This window comes from Podarcis erhardii (genome assembly GCF_964252035.2).
Source record: "Podarcis erhardii genome assembly, chromosome: 7".
Taxonomy (NCBI): domain Eukaryota; kingdom Metazoa; phylum Chordata; class Lepidosauria; order Squamata; family Lacertidae; genus Podarcis; species Podarcis erhardii.
In genome coordinates this window covers 75,122,217-75,141,247 of record NC_138511.1, presented here as the reverse complement: position 1 = coordinate 75,141,247, position 19,031 = coordinate 75,122,217, and the positions used below count along the sequence as shown (strand labels likewise).

General features: G+C 44.6%; 2 protein-coding genes across 2 annotated transcripts; both read left to right on the top strand.

Moving 5' to 3' along the window:
• Window positions 1–1,054: 1,054 nt before the first annotated feature.
• LOC309345960 (sulfotransferase 2B1-like) lies at window positions 1,055–10,302 on the top strand. Its single transcript, XM_081869483.1, has 7 exons — window positions 1,055–1,300; window positions 1,656–1,995; window positions 3,723–3,931; window positions 5,540–5,666; window positions 6,830–6,924; window positions 9,197–9,377; window positions 10,089–10,302. Exons 2-7 carry the CDS (start codon window positions 1,815–1,817, stop codon window positions 10,196–10,198), a joined length of 903 nt encoding a protein of 300 aa, XP_081725609.1. The 5' UTR covers window positions 1,055–1,300; window positions 1,656–1,814; the 3' UTR covers window positions 10,199–10,302.
• Window positions 10,303–12,646: 2,344 nt separating this feature from the next.
• LOC309345979 (sulfotransferase 2B1-like) lies at window positions 12,647–18,333 on the top strand. Its single transcript, XM_081869521.1, has 6 exons — window positions 12,647–12,810; window positions 14,273–14,481; window positions 14,837–14,963; window positions 15,572–15,666; window positions 16,621–16,801; window positions 18,129–18,333. The coding sequence occupies exons 1-6, from the start codon at window positions 12,681–12,683 to the stop codon at window positions 18,236–18,238; spliced, it is 852 nt and encodes a 283-aa protein (XP_081725647.1). The 5' UTR covers window positions 12,647–12,680; the 3' UTR covers window positions 18,239–18,333.
• Window positions 18,334–19,031: the final 698 nt, after the last annotated feature.

Sequence of the window (19,031 nt, the reverse complement as noted above, 5' to 3'; positions counted from 1 at the left end):
TTATTAAAGTAGCATGCTGTTCGGTCCCAACAGATTTATCCAAAGTCTCCTTGATCAGCTACACCATGCATTGATAGCTCCCATTAGCAGCAGGGAGGGGTAAGAAATCAAATCCTTTTCTGATTTAAAGGTGAGCCTACAAAATTCACACTTTTCGCAAACGGGCACTTTCCTGAATTTTGCAACACAGTTCTGAATCCAAGTAATGTAGACAAAAATGCCTTCACTAGGGTAAAGAGTGCATCTTGTGAGTCTTGTAGAACCTGCCTAGCAGTCAGGCCTCTTCCCCCTCACCTAGGAGGGTGGGGCCCTGACTGACCAAAGCTAGAAAAGACGGAGGCTGTTCAGACCTTGAATACCATCTTGTCTGTGGGTCCTGACTGACTGACTGTAGCTTTGGAAGCTGAGCTGGCTGAAAAGACCTTTGGGTTGGGGTATGCTGGTTTCGGTGGTGTTATCATGGCCCCAGCTATCTAAAGTTTTTAACTGCTTTAATTAATTTTAATTGTTTTAACTGGGTTTTAACTTGCATGCATTTAAGTACAGGTAGAATTCTTTGGCACGTGGTGGCGGTGGATCTTTGGGGTCCATAAGGGTGGGAGATTGTGGATGCCCCAAAGAACCAAACGTGTGCCCTCTAGTGTACAAAAGCCCCATTTTTTGAACTTCTTATTTGGAGGTCCTGATGCAGATTCTAAGCCTGCCGTGTTGTATGTAGACAAAAAGTTAATGTATGTTTTTGCTGTCTTCTAAATTCTAATTCCAAAGCCACAGTGTATGAGTAGGTTCACAAGCAGTTATGCATGTGTGTGGATGGGGTGTGTGTGTGTGCCTTGCTTTAGGCAGGTGTGACTATGGTGCTGCATTCTCTTCTTTGTTTAAAGTGATTGCCTTGAGTTGATGCATAGTAATCTAAGTCAGGCACGTCCAATTTCCAAGAGACTGCAATCTACTTCCACTATAAAAAAAACCTGGCAGTGATCTACCTATTAAATTTACGAAAGTTGGAGGAAGACCCAAAGCTGTTGATGAGCTTTTTTGGGGGAGCACAAGTTGTTGAGCTTTTCTGGGGAGCTAATGTTGAACTTTTTGGGGGGAGCCGAACTTGCTGAGCTTCTTTGGGGGAGCCAAAAATTGATTGACCAGTAGATCGCAATTGACTAGTTGGGCATGCCTGATCTAGAGGATGTGAATGGGGCCTATTTCCTAATGGAGGTGATGGAGATTTGAGTTAATTGTGCATCTAATTTGTGCCCATGATCTTATTGAGATTTGAAAGGCTAATATGATATGTACAGTGGTCCCTCGCAAGACGAATGCCTCGGAAGACGAAAACTCGCAAAACGAAAGGGTTTTTCGTTTTTTGAGTTGCTTCGCAAGACGGATTTCCCTATGGGCTTGCTTCGCAAGATGAAAACGTCTTGCAAGTTTGTTTCGTTTGTCTTGCAAGTTTGTTTCCTTTTTCTTAAAACCGTGCATTCACTTCAAGGAGCGACTCATAGCACGCGGTGTGGTAGCCTTTTTTGAGGTTTTTGAAGACTTTGGTGATTTTTGAAGCTTTTCCAAAGTCCGTGCTTCGCAATACGAAAAAATCGCAGGACGAAATAACTCGCGGAACTAATTAATTTCGTCTTGCGAGGCACCACTGTATTCAGAACTGAGTTCCTTGGATTCCCCCCCCCCCCAGCCTGGTGGCACCACTTGAACATCCATTCTTGGCCCATTTCCACCTCCTGAACTCTTCCCTTCCTCCTGCTTCCCAGTTTTCCCCAGAGTTGGGCTCTAAAACGGTCGCTACCTGAAAATTACTAAGGATGTGGCATTATAACTTTCTTTCTCTCATCTTCAGTTTTTCAGTGTCATCGATGGCTTTTTTCAAATACAAGGAAATCCTTTTTACTCCACTGGTCCACTCAGTGGAAACACTCAGCTATGTAGAAAACGAATTCCAACTGCTGGATGATGATACTGTGGTCGTAGCTTACCCCAAGTCAGGTCAGTTGTGCGATTAAGTAAATAGATAGACTCTGGATTTAGTTGGCTTAGTGAGGTACCACTTTAGATGATAATATTTATTACGTCACTAACTTTAAATATGAAGCTCACAAAGAATATCCCCTCCCCACACTCTTTCGATACTTTACAACTATGATGCTCCATGAATGTCAGGACAAAGAAAAGTTATCTCAGATTAAGAAAAGAACAGGGGTGGGGGTGGGGGTGGGGAATAATAAAAATACAGAACTATACATGACACATTTGTGCCTGGAAATTTCACTGCAAAACATAATTGAACTTGAGCTTCAAAGAGAGAAATTTTCTAGCCAGATTTATCACTGCAGTGAGATTCATCCACACATTAAACTCAGAGAGATATGTCGGTAGATCCCTCTCCACTCTAGATTAAAGTTACCAGATTTGAATCCGGGGACACTTTTAAAATTCAGTGGATTTTCTATGGGGACTGATTTGTAAATCCGGGGACTGTCCCCGGGAAACGGGGACATCTGGTAACCTTACTCTAGATGTCAAACTTTCAGTTCTGAGGGTTCCCCCCCACTCTGTGTAGGCATCTACACGCCATGGAATGCAACTCTAAGCAACTAAACAAAACATGAAGGAGTATCTCCACCCCCATCATTCAGCCTGGACATTGAGGTCCAGCTCCAAGGGCCTTCTGATGGTTCCCGCACTGCAAGAAGTGAAGTTACAGGGAACTAGGCAGAGGGCCTTCTTGGCAGTGGCACCCACTCTGTGGAACACCCATCAGATGTCAAGGAGATAAATAACTACACAACTTTTAGAAGACATCTCAAGGTAGCCCTGTATCAGAAGGTTTTTAATGCTTGTTTTCATTATATTTTTAGATAAAGCTGCCCAGAGTGGTTAGGGAAACTCAGCCAGATGGGTGGAGTATAAATAATAAAATGATGATGATGATGTGTGCCCACTTGTGCAAAAAGGACAGGTGTGTTGTAGCAGCTCATGCTTTGTACTCAAAAATCGCAGACAGTTTTCCTTAAAACAGCCCTGATTCCTAGGTAGCTGCCTACGAAAATGGAGGTCACCATGACAAACTTGCATTCTTGGGATACCTTAACAATGAAGGCAGAAGAGATCTATGTCAAAGGGAACTGTTCAAACTTATTTAATAGAAATATACTTGTTTAAATTGTCCAAAATTATTTGTGGGTTTTTCAGAAAACATCACATAGTCCCATTGACAATGGCCAATAGTCTGGAAACGGACCACAGCCTACCTTGTGCCCACCCCTCTTTCTCACAGTTATCTGGGCAACTTAAGTCAGCACCCGCCTTCCAGAACATCACACACCTTCTCTTTGCACAGTCGTTCTTAGGACAAAATTGTTTGGACTCCTGGCTGGAAACCAAAGGAGGGGAGAAGGCTCTTGTGCTCATGTTTTGCTCCCTGGTTTCCCACTTGCATCTGGGAGAAACAGGACGCCAGACTCAATGGGCCACTGGTCTGATCCAGCAGGCTACTCTTCTGTTCTCATTTGCACCACACTCAGCAAAATAATACCATCAACTTCAGCATGTTATACCATTCCTGAATTTTGGGAATCTTGTCGCACAGGAAGGTGCTAAGTAGCTAGTTGTGGACAAAGATCCATTCCATTTCTTGTGATCATCTAATTTATTTCACAAGGGCCAGACATTAATGCACAGAAGAAGATTGTGACTGGTGGACTTCCTCCTAGGTACCCATTGGATGTCGGAGATCTTGAGCTTAATCCAGAGTCATGGGGACCCTTCATGGGTTCAGAATGTACCACTGTGGGAAAGGGCACCCTGGATTGAGATGGATGATCATTTGCAGATTGCCTTGAAAAATCCTTCCCCCAGGATCCTGGCTACTCACCTGCCATTCCAGCTTTTTCCCAAGTCCTTCCTCCACTCCAAAGCCAAGGTAAGAGAGGAACAATGGACACATCAAGCTTGTCTTTGGCTCCTGTCTTTCTGACACATAGATGTGAGGGATTCTGGAACACTTGACACAGCCTGTTTACAGGAGGGTGCCATATTTTGTACTAGAGCACAGAGAGAGCTATTGGAAAGCTCCTTAGCAGTTGCCCGATTGCGGGAGAACTTGAATTGGTCATGGTCCACATGCATGGTCAGCCCAGGTCCTCACTGCAGGCTTCTCCTGTTTCCATGTCAGGCTTTATTATGTGATGCTTTATGGATTATATATTTCACAAATTAAAAGTATTTAAAGGGCAAATCTTGAATGACAATTTTTTTCAAAATGGCATGATTTTATTTATTTCTTTTAAAAAATATTTTTATTAAAGATTTTCTTGGTTTACAAAAGTACATGCATTGTTTCTTTTTTCAGGTTCTATAGTCTTTCTTACAAATCAGTTACAGATATTAGTGTTGAGTACTGTATAAGGTTGGGGAAGAAGAGGGGGAGAGGAGGGGTGGGGTGGTGAGGCTTATATTTTTTGTATAGTGTACGTGTAAGGTTTTGTGTCAGCGTCAACTGGGAAGGTTCTCTTTCTATTCATTTATTGCATTTCCTTGGTAGTGAGAGGTATGGGGGGTCAGGGTGGGGTTGGTTGTCTGTGGGTGGCTGCAGTGCGGTTTGTTTGCATTTGTGAGGGGAGGGGGAGTGCTTGTTGGGTCAGGTAAACCAGAGTGATTCTTATGCTGTTGGTGGATTCTTGTTGTTATTTTTTTGGGCTGTGTATGTGATAAATGGGAGCCACACTGGGGTGAAGGTGTCCTTTTCTATTGGTTCCTGTGTCAGTTTCAGTTTATTGGTTAGCTCTTCTAGTAAGGCAGTTACAGTTTTTAGTGACACAGTGTATTCTAGTTTTGAGGGATTTTGTTCCTGCATCTGTTTGCTAATACTCTGGAGTCCTTCCCTCCATATTCGTAAAATGGTTGTTTTATGATTGATTTCTAGACAGTCAATTCCCCTTCTTTTTTGTTCCATGAATTTAAGATGGGTTGTTGTTTTTTTGGCTCCTGTTTGTTTGTAGTGTGATGAGAGAGTCTTGTTCTAATTTACCAATTTATGCAAGCTCCTCTGGTGACCGCTTTCATTGTGTCCCAAAGGAGGGGGGTTGTTATTTTGCCCACATCATTGTCCTTAAAGAAGTTTTGGAGAGTTTTCAAGAGACTAATCCCCCTTTTTGGAGGAGAAAAGCACTGTTTTTTGGGCTAAAATGTTAAAATGTTGAGCTTTTTTTAGGGGAGCCAAAGTTGTTGAGCTTCTTTGGGGGGGGTGTGCCAGTGATCTAACAGTGATCTACCTACCACAGATGTCCAGTGATCTACCTGTTGGACGTGCCTGGAGCAGACCATTTGAAATTAATGGTCCTATGTTAGTTATGCCCATTATTTTCAGTGGCTCCACTCTGAGTAGATGTCACACTGGATACATTCAGTAACAGTAAATTAAATAACAATTTGTTACCCTTTCATGGGACAGTAGTTAGCTGCCACACTCTGCCTAATGTTAGGGCCGAGATGGCTGCTCTCCCTAAATGTGGTCCTGTATCTGTTACAGATAGTCTGTACACTGCGTAACCCCAGAGATGTGATGGTTTCAACCTACTACTTCAGGAAAGGCCATAAAGATTGCAATGATCTAGAAACTGTGGAAGAGTTGATGGAGAGTTTCCTGAGTGGGGAAGGTATGGAAGGAGGCAAATCAGCCAGTCTCCTTTGTTGTGGTCCAGCACAATGTCCACTACCAGAAAGGCTCTCTTCTTAGCTAATGGAACAGCCTTGACAGAGAAGTATAATTTGCAGTTGGATACATGGAGAAGGCAAGAAATGGGTGAAAGTCCTATTTTAGTCATTTTCTTTTTAAGCAAATTAATAAACGTCCTTAACAAATGGGTAAGACTGGCACCAACATGAGATTAGAGTGAAACCTCACATTCAGTGTTGTGGATGATAACAGACATTCACTGGTGGCAGAGACAAAAACAAACAAACCTTAACAGAGAAAGCTTCATTCAAACCTATTCTTCTCCCTTGTGTGGATAATGTCACTACACAGATCAGTCACTAGGTGGCGCTGGACATACGCCAGAGTCAATGTTTTCTGTTATTTGTTTTGTTTTTGAGGGGCAATGCAGTCGTTCTAAGTCCCTGACAGGCCAACTTGAATAAACCCCACCTAGCTATTCTACGCTGCATCAACAGAAGTATAGTGCCCAGAGCAAGAGGAGTCAAAGTCCCACTCTCTTCCGCCTTGGTCAGACCACACCTGGAATACTGTGTCCAGTTCTAGGCACCACAATTTAAGAAGGATATTGACAAGATGGGATGTGTGTAAAGGAGCTTGACCAACATGATCAAGGGTCTGGAAACTAAACCTTATGAGGAGCAGTTGAGGGAGTTGGGTATGTTTAGCCTTGGAAATGGCCCTCAGCCCCCAGGAGCTCGCACCTATGCTGACTGGTGTTTCTTCTACATCTACAATGGCATTCTCTCCCTTCCCAGTGATGGGAAGGCATTCCACAGGGTGCCTGGTTCCCTGTAACTTCAGGGAAGAGCCAGTGTGGTGTAGTGGTTAAGAGTGGTAGTCTCATAATCTGCTGAACTGGGTTCGCGTCTCCGCTCCTCCACATGCAGCTGCTGGGTGACCTTGGGCCAGTCACACTTCTCTGAAGTCTCTCAGCCCCACTCACCTCACAGAGTGTTTGTTGTGGGGAAGGAAGGGAAAGGAGACTGTTAGCCGCTTTGAGACTCCTTCGAGTAGTGATAAAGTGGGATATCAAATCCAAACTCTTCTTCTTCCCCACACAACTATTTACATTTCACCCTTGCTTCCTCTATGCTCTTCCAGTGGCTTATGGTTCCTGGTTTGACCATGTGAAAGGCTGGGTGGAGATGAAGGAGAGAGCCAACATCTTCTTCATCACCTATGAAGAACTGCAGCAGGTACAGGTCCAAGCTTGCCTGTGTTCATGCACTACCAGGTTACGGGCACAACTCTGACATTATTCATGCATGAAGTTGCCAATTTTTTGTTTGGAAAGATTCTGGTACTATTGGCCAGACGACTCTGAGGAAGTGCAAAATTCCTTGTTAACCCTACAAGAATTATGAAGAAAATAAGAATAGGAATAAGAATAATATTGTACCCATTCAAATGGGTGGCTTACTTCAGCCACTCTGGCCAGCACATATAAAGACATAATAAAACATTAAGCATTAAAAAGCTTCCCTATACAGGGTTGCCTTCAGATGTCTTCTAAAGTTTACATAGTTACTCATCTCCTCAATATCTGATGGGAGGGTGTTCCACAGGGTGAGGCCACTACCAAGAATGTCCTCTGCCTGGTTCCCTGTAGTTTCACTTGCGTGCCAAGGCCCCGTGACTTGCAGTTCCCTAGTGGGTAATAAACACACGGACAAAAGTATTTAGGCTTATGGGTTCAACTAGGTCACAACTTTATTGGTTAGAGATGTGAGCGGTTTGGCTTAGGCACTGGGTGACACTCAACTCTCACCCATCTGCAGGGAGTCCAGCTAAGGGCAAACCACCAATAGGGGGAGACCTACGACTTACATCAAATAGGGGCACCCCAACAGTTCCCTGTTGGGGTCGTGGCATGGCCCTAGCCCATGTCCGGGCATCGGATAGGATCCACACCCCCGGATCCCTTTAACAGGATACCCTTAATGAGGAGGAGCAGCCGGAGGCTACAACTTCCCCTCCATCCAAACAAAGGCTTACCCAATGCCTAACCTCACAAAGTTGTGATGATTGCTACAAGGTAGGCAAAAACCAAATGGCTGGTGCCAATTTGCCAAGTGAAAAAAAAACCCGACCCGACCCCAACAATATGGTAGCTGACATTTGTCCATAGCAAGGTCATGTCATAGCAAAGCATAAAAAAGAAGGCAGGTGGGTTGGGAGATCTGGCAAAGGTGAGGGAGGAGGGCCACCTGGCTGTGCCACAGATTAAATTACCCATGGCCACACCCCCAACTGGCACTGATTAGACAGCGGGGCAACCCTGGGCATGGCCCCACCCAATGCCGGTGACGCAGCCAGGATGACACTAGGGGGTTGTCAATCTCTGCCCCCGCCAGATCACTTCAGTGGTCAGGATGCCTGGTTGCAAATCCGCCCACCGGAAAAGGTGAGTGGACTTCTCACAGTGAGGGAACCTCCAGAAGGCCCTTGGTGTTAGATCTCAGTGTCTGGGCTGAACAATTGGGGTGAAGGTGCTCCTTCAGGATTTAAAAGGATTTAAAGGCAAAGAGCCTCATATCATGCACAGAGTGCCCTTCCTTTCTTCTGCATTGGAGCAGGTATGTCAATAGGTTGTGTCATTTCAGGGATGTGAAAACTAAATTTTTGCAAATTTATTCAGTGAGGTGCCTTAAAAACAGGTTTTTGGGTGTGAAGATTTCAAATCTACTATTTTCGTGATTGGACAACATTTAGTTTGGTAAGACCACATAGGAATGAGGAAACACATAAATTGCTTTCAGAAAACCAAAGAATTTTATCTTCTGAAAATTTTAGGTAATACAGTGATACCTCTGGTTGCAAACGGGATCCGTTCCGGAGGTCTGGCCATATCCTGAAGTTTTTGCAACCGGAGGACTGCTTCTGCACACTCGCGCGGCATGGTTTACAGCTTCTGCGCATGCGCATGAGGCGAAAACCTAGAAATATACTTCCGGGTTTGCTGCTTACATATCCCAATGTTTACGTAACCAGAGGTACAACTGTACTTTATCATAATCATAATAAAAAAATATAATAGCAAGTAATTGGCAATCATTTTTAATGACTCATATGCAATTCTACACACATTTTGTTTACCAAGCAAAACAAAACTATATTAATTTAACCAATATATGTTTGCATTTTCAAGTCATCTTACAACTTTTTAGCAGCCCTCTTTTTTTGGGAAATGGAATGCTGAAAAATTCAACACCCCCTAGTATGACAATAAGCTGCTTTTCTGCCCTGAATGCAATCAATGTCTCTTGCTGACTCGGCTGCCTCCTGGCTGCTGTGATGGCTGAGGAGCAGCTGGAGGCAGGATGGGTTCTGCACAGTGATAGCAGTGAATTCCACACCTTGTGGCATCCATCTTGCCCAAATCACATACACCTCTGTGTGCCTCTTGATCAAGGGCAAGCTCTCTACATCACATGAGGATTCACAGCCATTTGCTTTTGCTTTCTGCAGGACCTTCGAGGCAGCGTGCAGAAGATCTGTCATTTTCTTGGCAAGGAGCTGAACAGCCAGCAAATTGAGTCTGTGGTGGAAAATGCCTCCTTCCACAAGATGAAGGACAACAAGATGTCCAACTTTTCTTTAATACCAGAGAGCTTTTTTGACCACACAAAAGCAAAGTTCATGAGGAAAGGTAAAAACATTGGAAGCCAAGAAATAAGGCCATAATGCTGCACGCCAGGGGTGAAAAACCTTTTTCTTTTTCTGTGAATGTCTATTGCCTCACAGAAAAAGCCAATCCCCAACTAGGCCAGAAAGTGGGGACAGTTTGCCTGATATCATACGGTTCTCTCTGTGCAACATCTCACCTATATCTAGCTTTGTTGCATGGATGCCCCAATCAAAACAAGAGATGTTCTGAGAACAAGGGTATGCATGTAAGATTTTGAGGCTTGGATAATTCTGGGGACTGCCTGAAAATAGGTTGCAGATTCTCCAGGCCATCAAGACACAGTAGTTGCCTCAGGGTTGTTTATTCCAGAGTTGACAGGTTCTGTGCCTTTCACATCGATTGGGAGAGCAAGCAGAAATTCAGCAGGCAGAGCAACAGACACACAGTTCTTGGAGATCTCTATGGTGCGATAAGAAAGTATGGCTGGATCCAGCTGGTCCAGGTACCCAACATGCATGCATTAGTGCTGCTGGAAAGCCAAATCAGGAGGGTGGGAATGGTTGGGGAGGGGCTCAGGGCAAACAGCTAGGGGACATGTGTTTAATTCCATAACATCAGCCATCTGAGCGAGCTGCCACATGTCTGAGCATGAGAAATAATAGTTATAATTTGAGCTGAAGTAATTTCATGCAAACTTCTTTGTGGTTGACATTTGCTCTTGTGTTGTTCTAGGGATCTCTGGGGACTGGAAGAACCACCTGACAGTGGCGCAGAGTGAACGCTTTGATGATGCCTATCAGGAGAACATGCGTGGTGTGAATATGACCTTCCCTTGGGAATGAAGAATCCCTGATTGTTGCTCCTGATTTTCTCCACATTCTTATGTGTCATATGGTTTGGCTATTTTCTGCTACCACTTTGCTAAATAAACATACCTGATCAGGAACAGTTGTTCTTTATTTTTTGACCAAATCACAAAGTGTCTTTAGAGCTTGGAGGTCTCACTGCAGCAGCTCCAGGAGAAATGCTGAGACTGAGATACCCCTTAAAAATCACCTTCATAGACCTGACGAAGGCCTTCAACCTCATCAGCGAAAAAGGACTCTTCACACTGCTCAAAATAGGATGTCCACAGAAGCTTCACGAGATGATTGTGTTCTTCCATGATAACATGCCTGGCACCTTCCAATATGACGGCACATCCTCAGATGCCTTCCCTGTTTGTGTTCTTTTCTTAAATTCACGAACTGCTCTTATAAAAGTTCCTCTTTGAATGATAAAGAGCAGGGTAAAATGAATAAATTTACCCTTAATGGCCTGCACTGGCCTGGAACAAAAGAGAAGTTTTCAACAAGTGTTTAAAAGGTGGCAGAGATATCTCCCACTGAATCCCTATTGTCAGGGTGTTCCACAGGGCAAGGCCAATGATACTGAAAGCTTGGTTTCTTGTTGTCAAATGAGACACACCAACTTGGGGGACATCTGAAGATGTTCCTGCAGATGATTTCACTGATCGTGGTGGACCATAAGGGTTCAGGTGATACCTGGCAAATCTTGGACCAGGTTGTTCAGGGCTTTGTAAATCAATGCAAGAACCTTGAACCTGGCTCAGTAGCAGATGAGCAGCCAGTGCAGCTGTTTTAACAGTGGTGTCATATGTTCTTGACCAGAAGCTCCCGTTAGCAATATGGCTGCAGCATTCTGCAGCAGCTGGAGTTGCCTTTATCCTGCAGTGTGAGAAGGATGGTAAGCTTCCTTCATGTATGAACTGACAGAAACAACGGCTACATGTCATTAGACACATATATGTTATCCACTCCATAGTCCGGTACCCATTTCCTGAACTTCTAAGTTTCTTCAGTGAAAGTGCTGGGGAAGCAGATCTGAGCAGAGTTGAATCTTTGCATAACAGCTGGTGAGCAGCAGATTTGGTCTGGAGGGCTGCAAAATGCTCCTTCGCAAGTGACTCTCCTAGCAGGATCGAACCCCCTCCCCATCTATGAATGTGGGAGGTGTGTGTGTGTGGGGGGGAGGAGAACACGCCTTCCCCCTTGACTGAATGTTTAAGTCTTGCTCTGTGAGCCAGGAAAAGAAGGAAGCTCCAGATTCGAACGGAAGTGAGCATGGCCTGTGTCTTTCAGAGGCATGTCTGGTCTGGAATACAAACTCCCCTCTCTGGTTGGCAGTGGTTTCATCCAAAGTTCATTGGCACTTTCATCCTATCTATGTAGGAAGTGCATGCTATGCTGAGTTGTTGATCTTCTGTTGCCAGACAAATATACCTGCTGACGTTTCCCTCATTCCTCCTGCTTCCTGATATTACTGCAGACTCCTTGCAAGGTTTCCTCACACAGTAAGTATCTTCCTGTATTCAAGGTTTGATTACGTTCTTTCAGATCATCTCAACCTCCTTCTTCTCCCTTTGATGAATTCTTCCTCAGTTGCCTTCTCCCTTTTCCAGATTCCCTCTTTCCTTTTCCAGATTGGAACATGCATGGGTTTTAAACTAATTGCTATATTCTATAAATGTAGCAGTGCAAGAAAGACAGGACAACAGGTCCATCCACTGGCTCTTCTGAGAGACCTGCTCCCCCTGTTCTTCTCCTCCCTGAACTGTCTGCTCTTGGCAGTCCTCCACCTGTTGACAGCTGTGAGAGAGAAGGGAGAGCAATGCCTCTGCTGAGAAACCCACTTCATTTCACTTCTCTTCTTCCCAAAGAGATTCCATGCAATTTAGTAATCAGTTTCAGATCTTTGAAGCTTTACATATGGGTTTTCTTCCCCCTTCCCCTTTGGATTGTCTTTTGAGATTTTAAGGCTCTGAGTGGGGAGTGTTTGCTCTGCTCTTGGTTTACAGCTGTTACGTAAAGCTGTTCTGGACATTTTTGCAGCTACTGAACAAGTCAAATGCTGTAAATAAATAAATGAGCCTCTAGGCTATTTTGCACTTCAGGTAAACAGTGTGGGAGTAGCACCAGAAACAGTTTCGAATGTTTGTGTACGGTGGGGTGTGTGTCCTTTTTTAGGCAGGTGTGGTTGTGATGTAGCACTCCTTTCTTGCGTAAACTGATTTTCCTCCAGTTGATGCATAGTGGCAGTGATCCAGAGGAGGTGAATGGGGCCTATTTCCTCATGGAAGTGAAGGTGATTGGAGTTTATTGTGTGACTATTTTGTTTCCAAGATCTTACTGAGATTTGGAAGTCTGATATGATGTGCACTCAAAACCCAGTTCATTGGATGTGACATAATCTCTCTCTCTCTCTCTCTCTCTCTCTCTCTCTCTCTCTCTCTCTCTCTCTCATCTTCAGTTTTCAGTGTCTTCAATGGCATATTTCAAATACAAGGGGTTCCAATTTGCTCACCTTTTGATGTCCGTGGAAACACTCAGCTACGTGGAAAATGAACTCCAACTGTTGGATGATGATATAGTGAATGCCACTTACCCCAAGTCAGGTCAGTGGTGCAATTAGGTAAACAGACTTTTGCTTTAGACTTAAAGTATCCACTAAGCCTGCCAGGTATGTTTGTTTTTGACATAAGTCATGAACAACCACCATGTAGCTGCATAATAATAATAATAATAATAATAATAATAATAATAATAATAATAATAAAATTATTATTTATACCCCGCCCATCTGGCTGGGCTTCCCCAGCCACTCTGGGTGGCTTCCAACCACATATTAAAATACATCAAACATTTAAAGCTTCCCTAAACAAGTCTGCCTTCAGATGTCTTGTAAAAGTTTGGTAGTTGTTGTTCTCTTTGACGTCTGGTGGGAGGGCGTTCCACAGGGCAGGCACCACTACTGATAAGGCCCTCTGCCTGGTTCCCTGTAATTTGGCTTCTCACAGTGAGGGAACCGCCAGAAGGCCCTTAGCGCTGAACCTCAGTGTCCGGGTAGAACGATGGGGGTGGAGATGCTCCTTCAGACATACTGGACCGAGGCCATTTAGGGCTTTAAAGGTCAGCACCAACACTTTGAATTGTGCTCAGAAATGCACTGGAAGCAATGTAGGTCTTTCAAGACCAATATTATGTGGTCTTGGCGGCCGCTCCCAGTCACCAGTCTAGCTGCCACATTCTGGATTAGTTGTAGTTTCCGGGTCATCTTCAAAGGTAGCCCCACGTAGAGCGCATTGCAGTAGTCCAAGTGGGAGATAACCAGAGCATTCACTACTCCGACGAAGCAGTCCGTACCAGATGGAGCTGGTAAACAGCTGCCCTGGACACAGAATTCACCTGTGCCTCCATGGACAGCTGTGAGTACAAAATGACTCTCAGGCTGCGCACCTGGTCCTTCAGGGGCACAGTTACCCCATTCAGGACCAGGGAGTCCTCCACACCCACCCGCCTCCTGTCCCCCCAAAACAGTACTTTTGTCTTCTAAGGATTCAACTTCAATCTGTTAGCCGCCATCCATCCTCCAACCGCCTCCAGACATTCACACAGGACCTTCACCGCCTTCACTGGTTTTGATTTAAAAGAGAGGTAGAGCTGGGTATCATCTGCATATTGATGGACACCCAGCCCAAACCCCCTAATGATCTCTCCCAGCAGCTGCATATAGATGTTGAAGAGCATGGGGGAGAGGACAGAACCCCGAGGCATGCCTAACAGCACGCTGCTCTCTACTTTCCCGTAGGCTTCTGGGAGAAACAGGATGCCAGACTCAATGGGTCATTGGCGTCATCCAGAAGGCTATTCTTCTGTTCTCATTTGTACCACACTCAACGGCAAAATATAGTGAATTTCATCACGGTAAACCGTTCCAAAATTTGGGGGATCTTGCCCCATATGATGCTGGATAGCAAGCATATGATGAAGATCCATTCAAATTCTTATGTTCCTCTAATTGCTTTTGCAAGGGCCAAAGATTAACGCACAATGACTGACTGGTGGACTTCCTCCTAGGTACTCATTGGATGTCGGAGATCTTGAGCTTAATCCAGAGTCAAGGGGACCCTTCATGGGTTCAGAATGTACCACTGTGGGAAAGGGCACCCTGGATTGAGATTGATGAACATTTGAAGATTGCCTTGAAAAATCCTTCCCCCAGGATCCTGAATACTCACCTGCCATTCCAGCTTTTCCCCAAGTCATTCCTCCACTCCAAGGCCAAGGTAAGGGAGGAACAATGGACACATCAAGACTGCCTTTGACTCCTGTCTTTTTGAGACACAGATGTGGGGGATTCGGGAACACTTGACACAGCCTCTTTACAGGAGGATGTCATTTTCTGTACTAGAGAATGGGGGGGGGGGGGAGATTGGGAATCTCCTTAGAAGTTTCCTGATTGTGGAAGAACTTGAATTAGACATGGTCCACATGCATAGTCAGTCCAGGTCCTCACTGGAGGCTTCCCTTGTTTCCACGTCAGGTTTTATTTATCATGCCTTCAGTTGCTCCCACACTCTGCCTAATGTTAGTGTTGGGCTGCCTGGGCCCTCCCTAAATGTGGCCCTGCCTTTGTTACAGGTCATCTATACTCTGCGTAACCCTAGAGATGTGATGGTTTCAAGCTACCACTTCATCAAAGGCTTTAAAGAATGGAAGGATACTGGGACTTTGGAAGAGTTCATGGAGAGATTCCTGAGTGGGGAAAGTATGGAAGGAGGCAAATCAGCCACTCCTGTTTGGTGTGACCCAGCACCAGTGATACGCAATATCAGAATGTATATATTTTTAGCTAACGCAACAGTCCAATCAGAGAACTATAACTCCCAGCTGGATACTTGGAGAAGGGGAGAAATGGGGGGGGTGTTTCCTAAATTTGTTATTTGCTTTCAAAGAAAATCAATAAATGTCCGTTCAAATGGGCAAGAAAAGCACTAAAATGAGAATAGGGTGAAACTTAATGAAAGTCCTTAACACCAACAAGACAATAGATCAAAATCGATGATAGCAGACATTCTCACTGGTGGCAGAAACAAAAAGAAACCTTAATGGAGAAAGCCCATTAAAGTAAGATTGTTGACTCATTCAAACCTCTACCTCTTCTGTACGTGGATTATGTCAGTAGATAGATCAGTCAGCAGGTGGTATTGGACTCAGGGTAGCGTTGAAGTCTCCTGTTACTGATTTTGTTCTAAAGGGATAATGCAGTTATTTTCCAAGTTCCTGACTGGTGTTTCCTCTACGTCTACAATAGCATTCTCTACTCCCTCCCACAACTCCTTACATTTCATCCTTGCTTCCTCTTTGCTCTTCCAGTAGGTTATGGTTCCTGGTTTGACCATGTGAAAGGCTGGATGGAGATGAAGGACAGAGCCAACGTCTTCTTCATCACCTATGAAGAACTACAGCAGGTAAAGGTCCAGTTTTAACTGTGTTGACCTGCAGCCCCAATTCTGATATTATTCACATATGAAGCTGCCTTCTTTTTAGAAAGATTCTAGTAATATTGGCCAGAACGGGATTCTGAGCATGTGCAAAATTCGGTGCTACCTCTACATACACTGCATATCATGTGCAGAGTACATTTCCTTATTTCTACATTGGAGCAGATGTGCTAATAACTTGCTTTTCTAACTCAGGTGCCCCCTGTGTTTGGTACTTGCTGAGGGGAGGTGGAGACAGAGTGGCTTCTGCAAGGTGATAACAGCAAATTCCACATCCTCAAGACATTCATTTTGCCCAAAGCCAATGCCAACATAAGGAGGAGGTGGAGTTGCAGGCTCACGCCCCCAACAACTGCGCGGGGCTGGCTTTAGCCCCACACGACCTGGGGAATCCTTGGGCCGCATCAGCCCCAGGGCCAGCGATTCGGCTAGCCCTGGGGGGTGTGTGTGTGTGGCCTGGGTCATTTAAGGCCGGTGCGGCCCTGGGATCTCCCCTTTTTGTCCTCGCAGTCCGGTAAAGATTTCTGGGGGGCGTTGCCTAGTCCGAAACCTATGGAGGCCAGGGCCTAAAGCACGCCCCCGAGCGGTGACCCCTCGGGGAGTTCCTAGTGATGTACATCTCAGGGCTCCCCCTGCTGGTGTTAACCCTTTCCAGTTTTCATGCTAACAGGCTGAAGCAGGATAGTCTGATAGGACCAATGCCTAAAGCCAATACCGCTCTTACCTGTAACCAATAAAGTTGCCCATTAACCTAAACTAACGGTGTCCTGTGTCTTCATTTATTACAACTGGTGGGAGGCGGGAATTGCCACACAATGCACATTGCATACTGGTCCTCATGCTCTCTGTGTGCCTCCTGATGAAAGGAAAGCTCTCTACATCACATGAGGATTCACAGCCATTTCTTTTTGCTTTCTGCAGGACCTTCGAGGCAGCGTGCAGAAGATCTGTCATTTTCTTGGCAACGAGCTGAACAGCCAACAAATTGAGTCTGTGGTGGAAAACGCCTCCTTCCACAAGATGAAGGACAACAAGATGTCCAACTTTTCCACAACACCAGACAACATTTTTGACCATACAAAAGCAACGTTCATGAGGAAAGGTAATAACATTGGAGTGCCAAGGAATAAGGCCACAATGCTGCATGCTAGGGGTGAAGAACCTCTTCTTTTTCTGTGGATGTTTGAATGACTCACAGAAAAAGTCTATCAACAACCAGTCAATAGATCATAGAGTCAGAGCTGACTGTGAACACAGTTTGCAGGTCCAGAAGGGGGTACAGTTCACAGGATTGTATACCTTCCTCTCTGTGCAACATCCCATCTACGTCTATCTATTTCATGGGTGTCCAGATCTAAATAAGCAATTATTCTGAAAGAGGCAGTCTGGAGAACAAGGGTGTTTCTGCACGATTTTGAGTCCTGGATAATGCTGGGGACTCCCTGAATATAGGTTGCAGATTCTCCAGGCCATCAAGAAACCGTAGTTGCCTCAGAGTTGTTTATGCTAGATTTGGCAGGTTCTGTGTCTTTCACATTGATTTGGAAAGCAAGCAGAAATTCAGCAGACAGAGCAACAGACACACAGGTCATGGAGATCTCTGTGGTGCAATAAGAAAACATGTCTGGATGAGACACCCGGCTGGTCCTGGTACCCAACATGCATGCATTAGTGCTGCTGGAAAGCCAGATCAGGAGGGTGGGAACGGTTGGGGAGGGGCTCAGGGCAAACAGGCAGGGGCATGTTCTCCCCCCCCCTAATGTCAGCATATTCTGTGCCCTTCACATTTATTTGGAAAGCAAGCAGAAATTCAGCAGTTAAACCATTCCAAATCGCTGCACGTATACTTCCCTGAGTCCAACACTTATAGGGCCACAGAGTCTGAGTTCTCCATCTCTAAAGCTGCAAAGGGAACCTAACTGAATGGCTTTGCACCTCAAAGGGGTTAAAATGGATGTGAGAACAATGCCGCACTGTGCCCCCATTGACTGGTGAGTGTTCATGAGAGAAAGCTTGCTATGGAGTTCCTTGGGGCAAGATTTTTTATCATGTGCAGTCTGAGGTGGTACCGTCCTCTAACAAGAATGGATCATGCCAGAGACGGCATGTTTGCTCATCATCAGAAGTGGTAAATGTGTAGTGAGCAAGCAGGACCCATTGGATTTTCCTGCCAGATGTGCTGAAGAAGGCTACAGTTCTTCATTCCACATACAGATGCTGATGGGATTTGCTGCTGCATCTAAACAGTGAAAGAACAGTGTCCTCCATTTTACCTGAGGGCAATAGGCTTTTAAGGGACAGACATTGTAGCTCTACAGCTCAGCACTGCTTACTAATGCCTGAGCATGAGGAAGAAAAGATCTAATTTGAGCTGAAGTAATTTCAGGTGAACTTGTTTGTGGTTGGCATTTGCTCTTGTGTTGTTCCAGGGATCTCTGGAGACTGGAAGAACCACCTGACAGTGGCGCAGAGTGAACGCTTTGACCATGCTTATCGGGAGAACATGCGTGGTGTGAATATGACCTTCCCATGGGACTGAAGAATGCCAGATTGGTGCTCCTGTTGTTCTCCACATTCTTATGTGTCAGATGGATTGGGTATTTTCTGCTGAATAAACAGATACCTGATCAGTAATGGTACAGTTGCTGTTATTTGTTTTTTGTTTACTAAATCACAATGTGGCTTTAGAGCTCAGAGGTCTCACTGCATCAGCTGAGACTGAGACACCCCTTGTAGATTGCCTTCATAGACCAGATAATGGCCTTCAAACTCTTTACACTGCTCAAGATAGGATGTCCACCTAAGCTTCACAAGATGATTTTCTTTTTTTCCCTTTTCTTTTTTTAAGAAAATTTTTCTTTTACAAATTATATAAACACACTCATATTCAATATGTTACAAATTTTTGACTTCCCCCCGCTCCCCCCGCAATCCTCATACTTTTATATTTATTCCGCATTTCCTTTATAATTATATTGCCAGTTTATAAATCTTTACAGCTCTTTTCCCTTTCACAATACCCTTTCTCATCACAAAGCTTCTTTAAATCCCACTAGCATTGTCTGCTCATCACAAATATTTTCCAGATAAATCGTAAACTTTCTCCAGTCCTGAGTGAACTTGTGGTCTTTCTGGTATCTGATTTTTCCTGTCAATTTATCTAGTTCAGCAAAGTCTATCAGTTTCCGCCTCCATTCTTCCAGTGTCGGTAGTTCTTCTTGTTTCCATTTTTGTGCCATTAAAATTCTTGCTGCAGTCACTGCATATTGAAAAAGTTTGTAATCACTTCTGTTAATTTCTCTTCCTGTAATTCCTAACAAAAAAGCTTCTGG

Coding starts and splice junctions, on each gene's coding strand:
- LOC309345979 (XM_081869521.1), top strand. CDS start 12,681: ATGGCATATTTCAAATACAAGGGGTTCCAATTTGCTCACCTTTTGATG. Junction 12,811..14,272: donor TGCCACTTACCCCAAGTCAG/GTCAGTGGTGCA, acceptor ACTTCCTCCTAG/GTACTCATTGGATGTCGGAG. Junction 14,482..14,836: donor TCCTCCACTCCAAGGCCAAG/GTAAGGGAGGAA, acceptor CCTTTGTTACAG/GTCATCTATACTCTGCGTAA.
- LOC309345960 (XM_081869483.1), top strand. CDS start 1,815: ATGTGGCATTATAACTTTCTTTCTCTCATCTTCAGTTTTTCAGTGTCA. Junction 3,932..5,539: donor TCCTCCACTCCAAAGCCAAG/GTAAGAGAGGAA, acceptor TATCTGTTACAG/ATAGTCTGTACACTGCGTAA. Junction 5,667..6,829: donor GAGTTTCCTGAGTGGGGAAG/GTATGGAAGGAG, acceptor ATGCTCTTCCAG/TGGCTTATGGTTCCTGGTTT.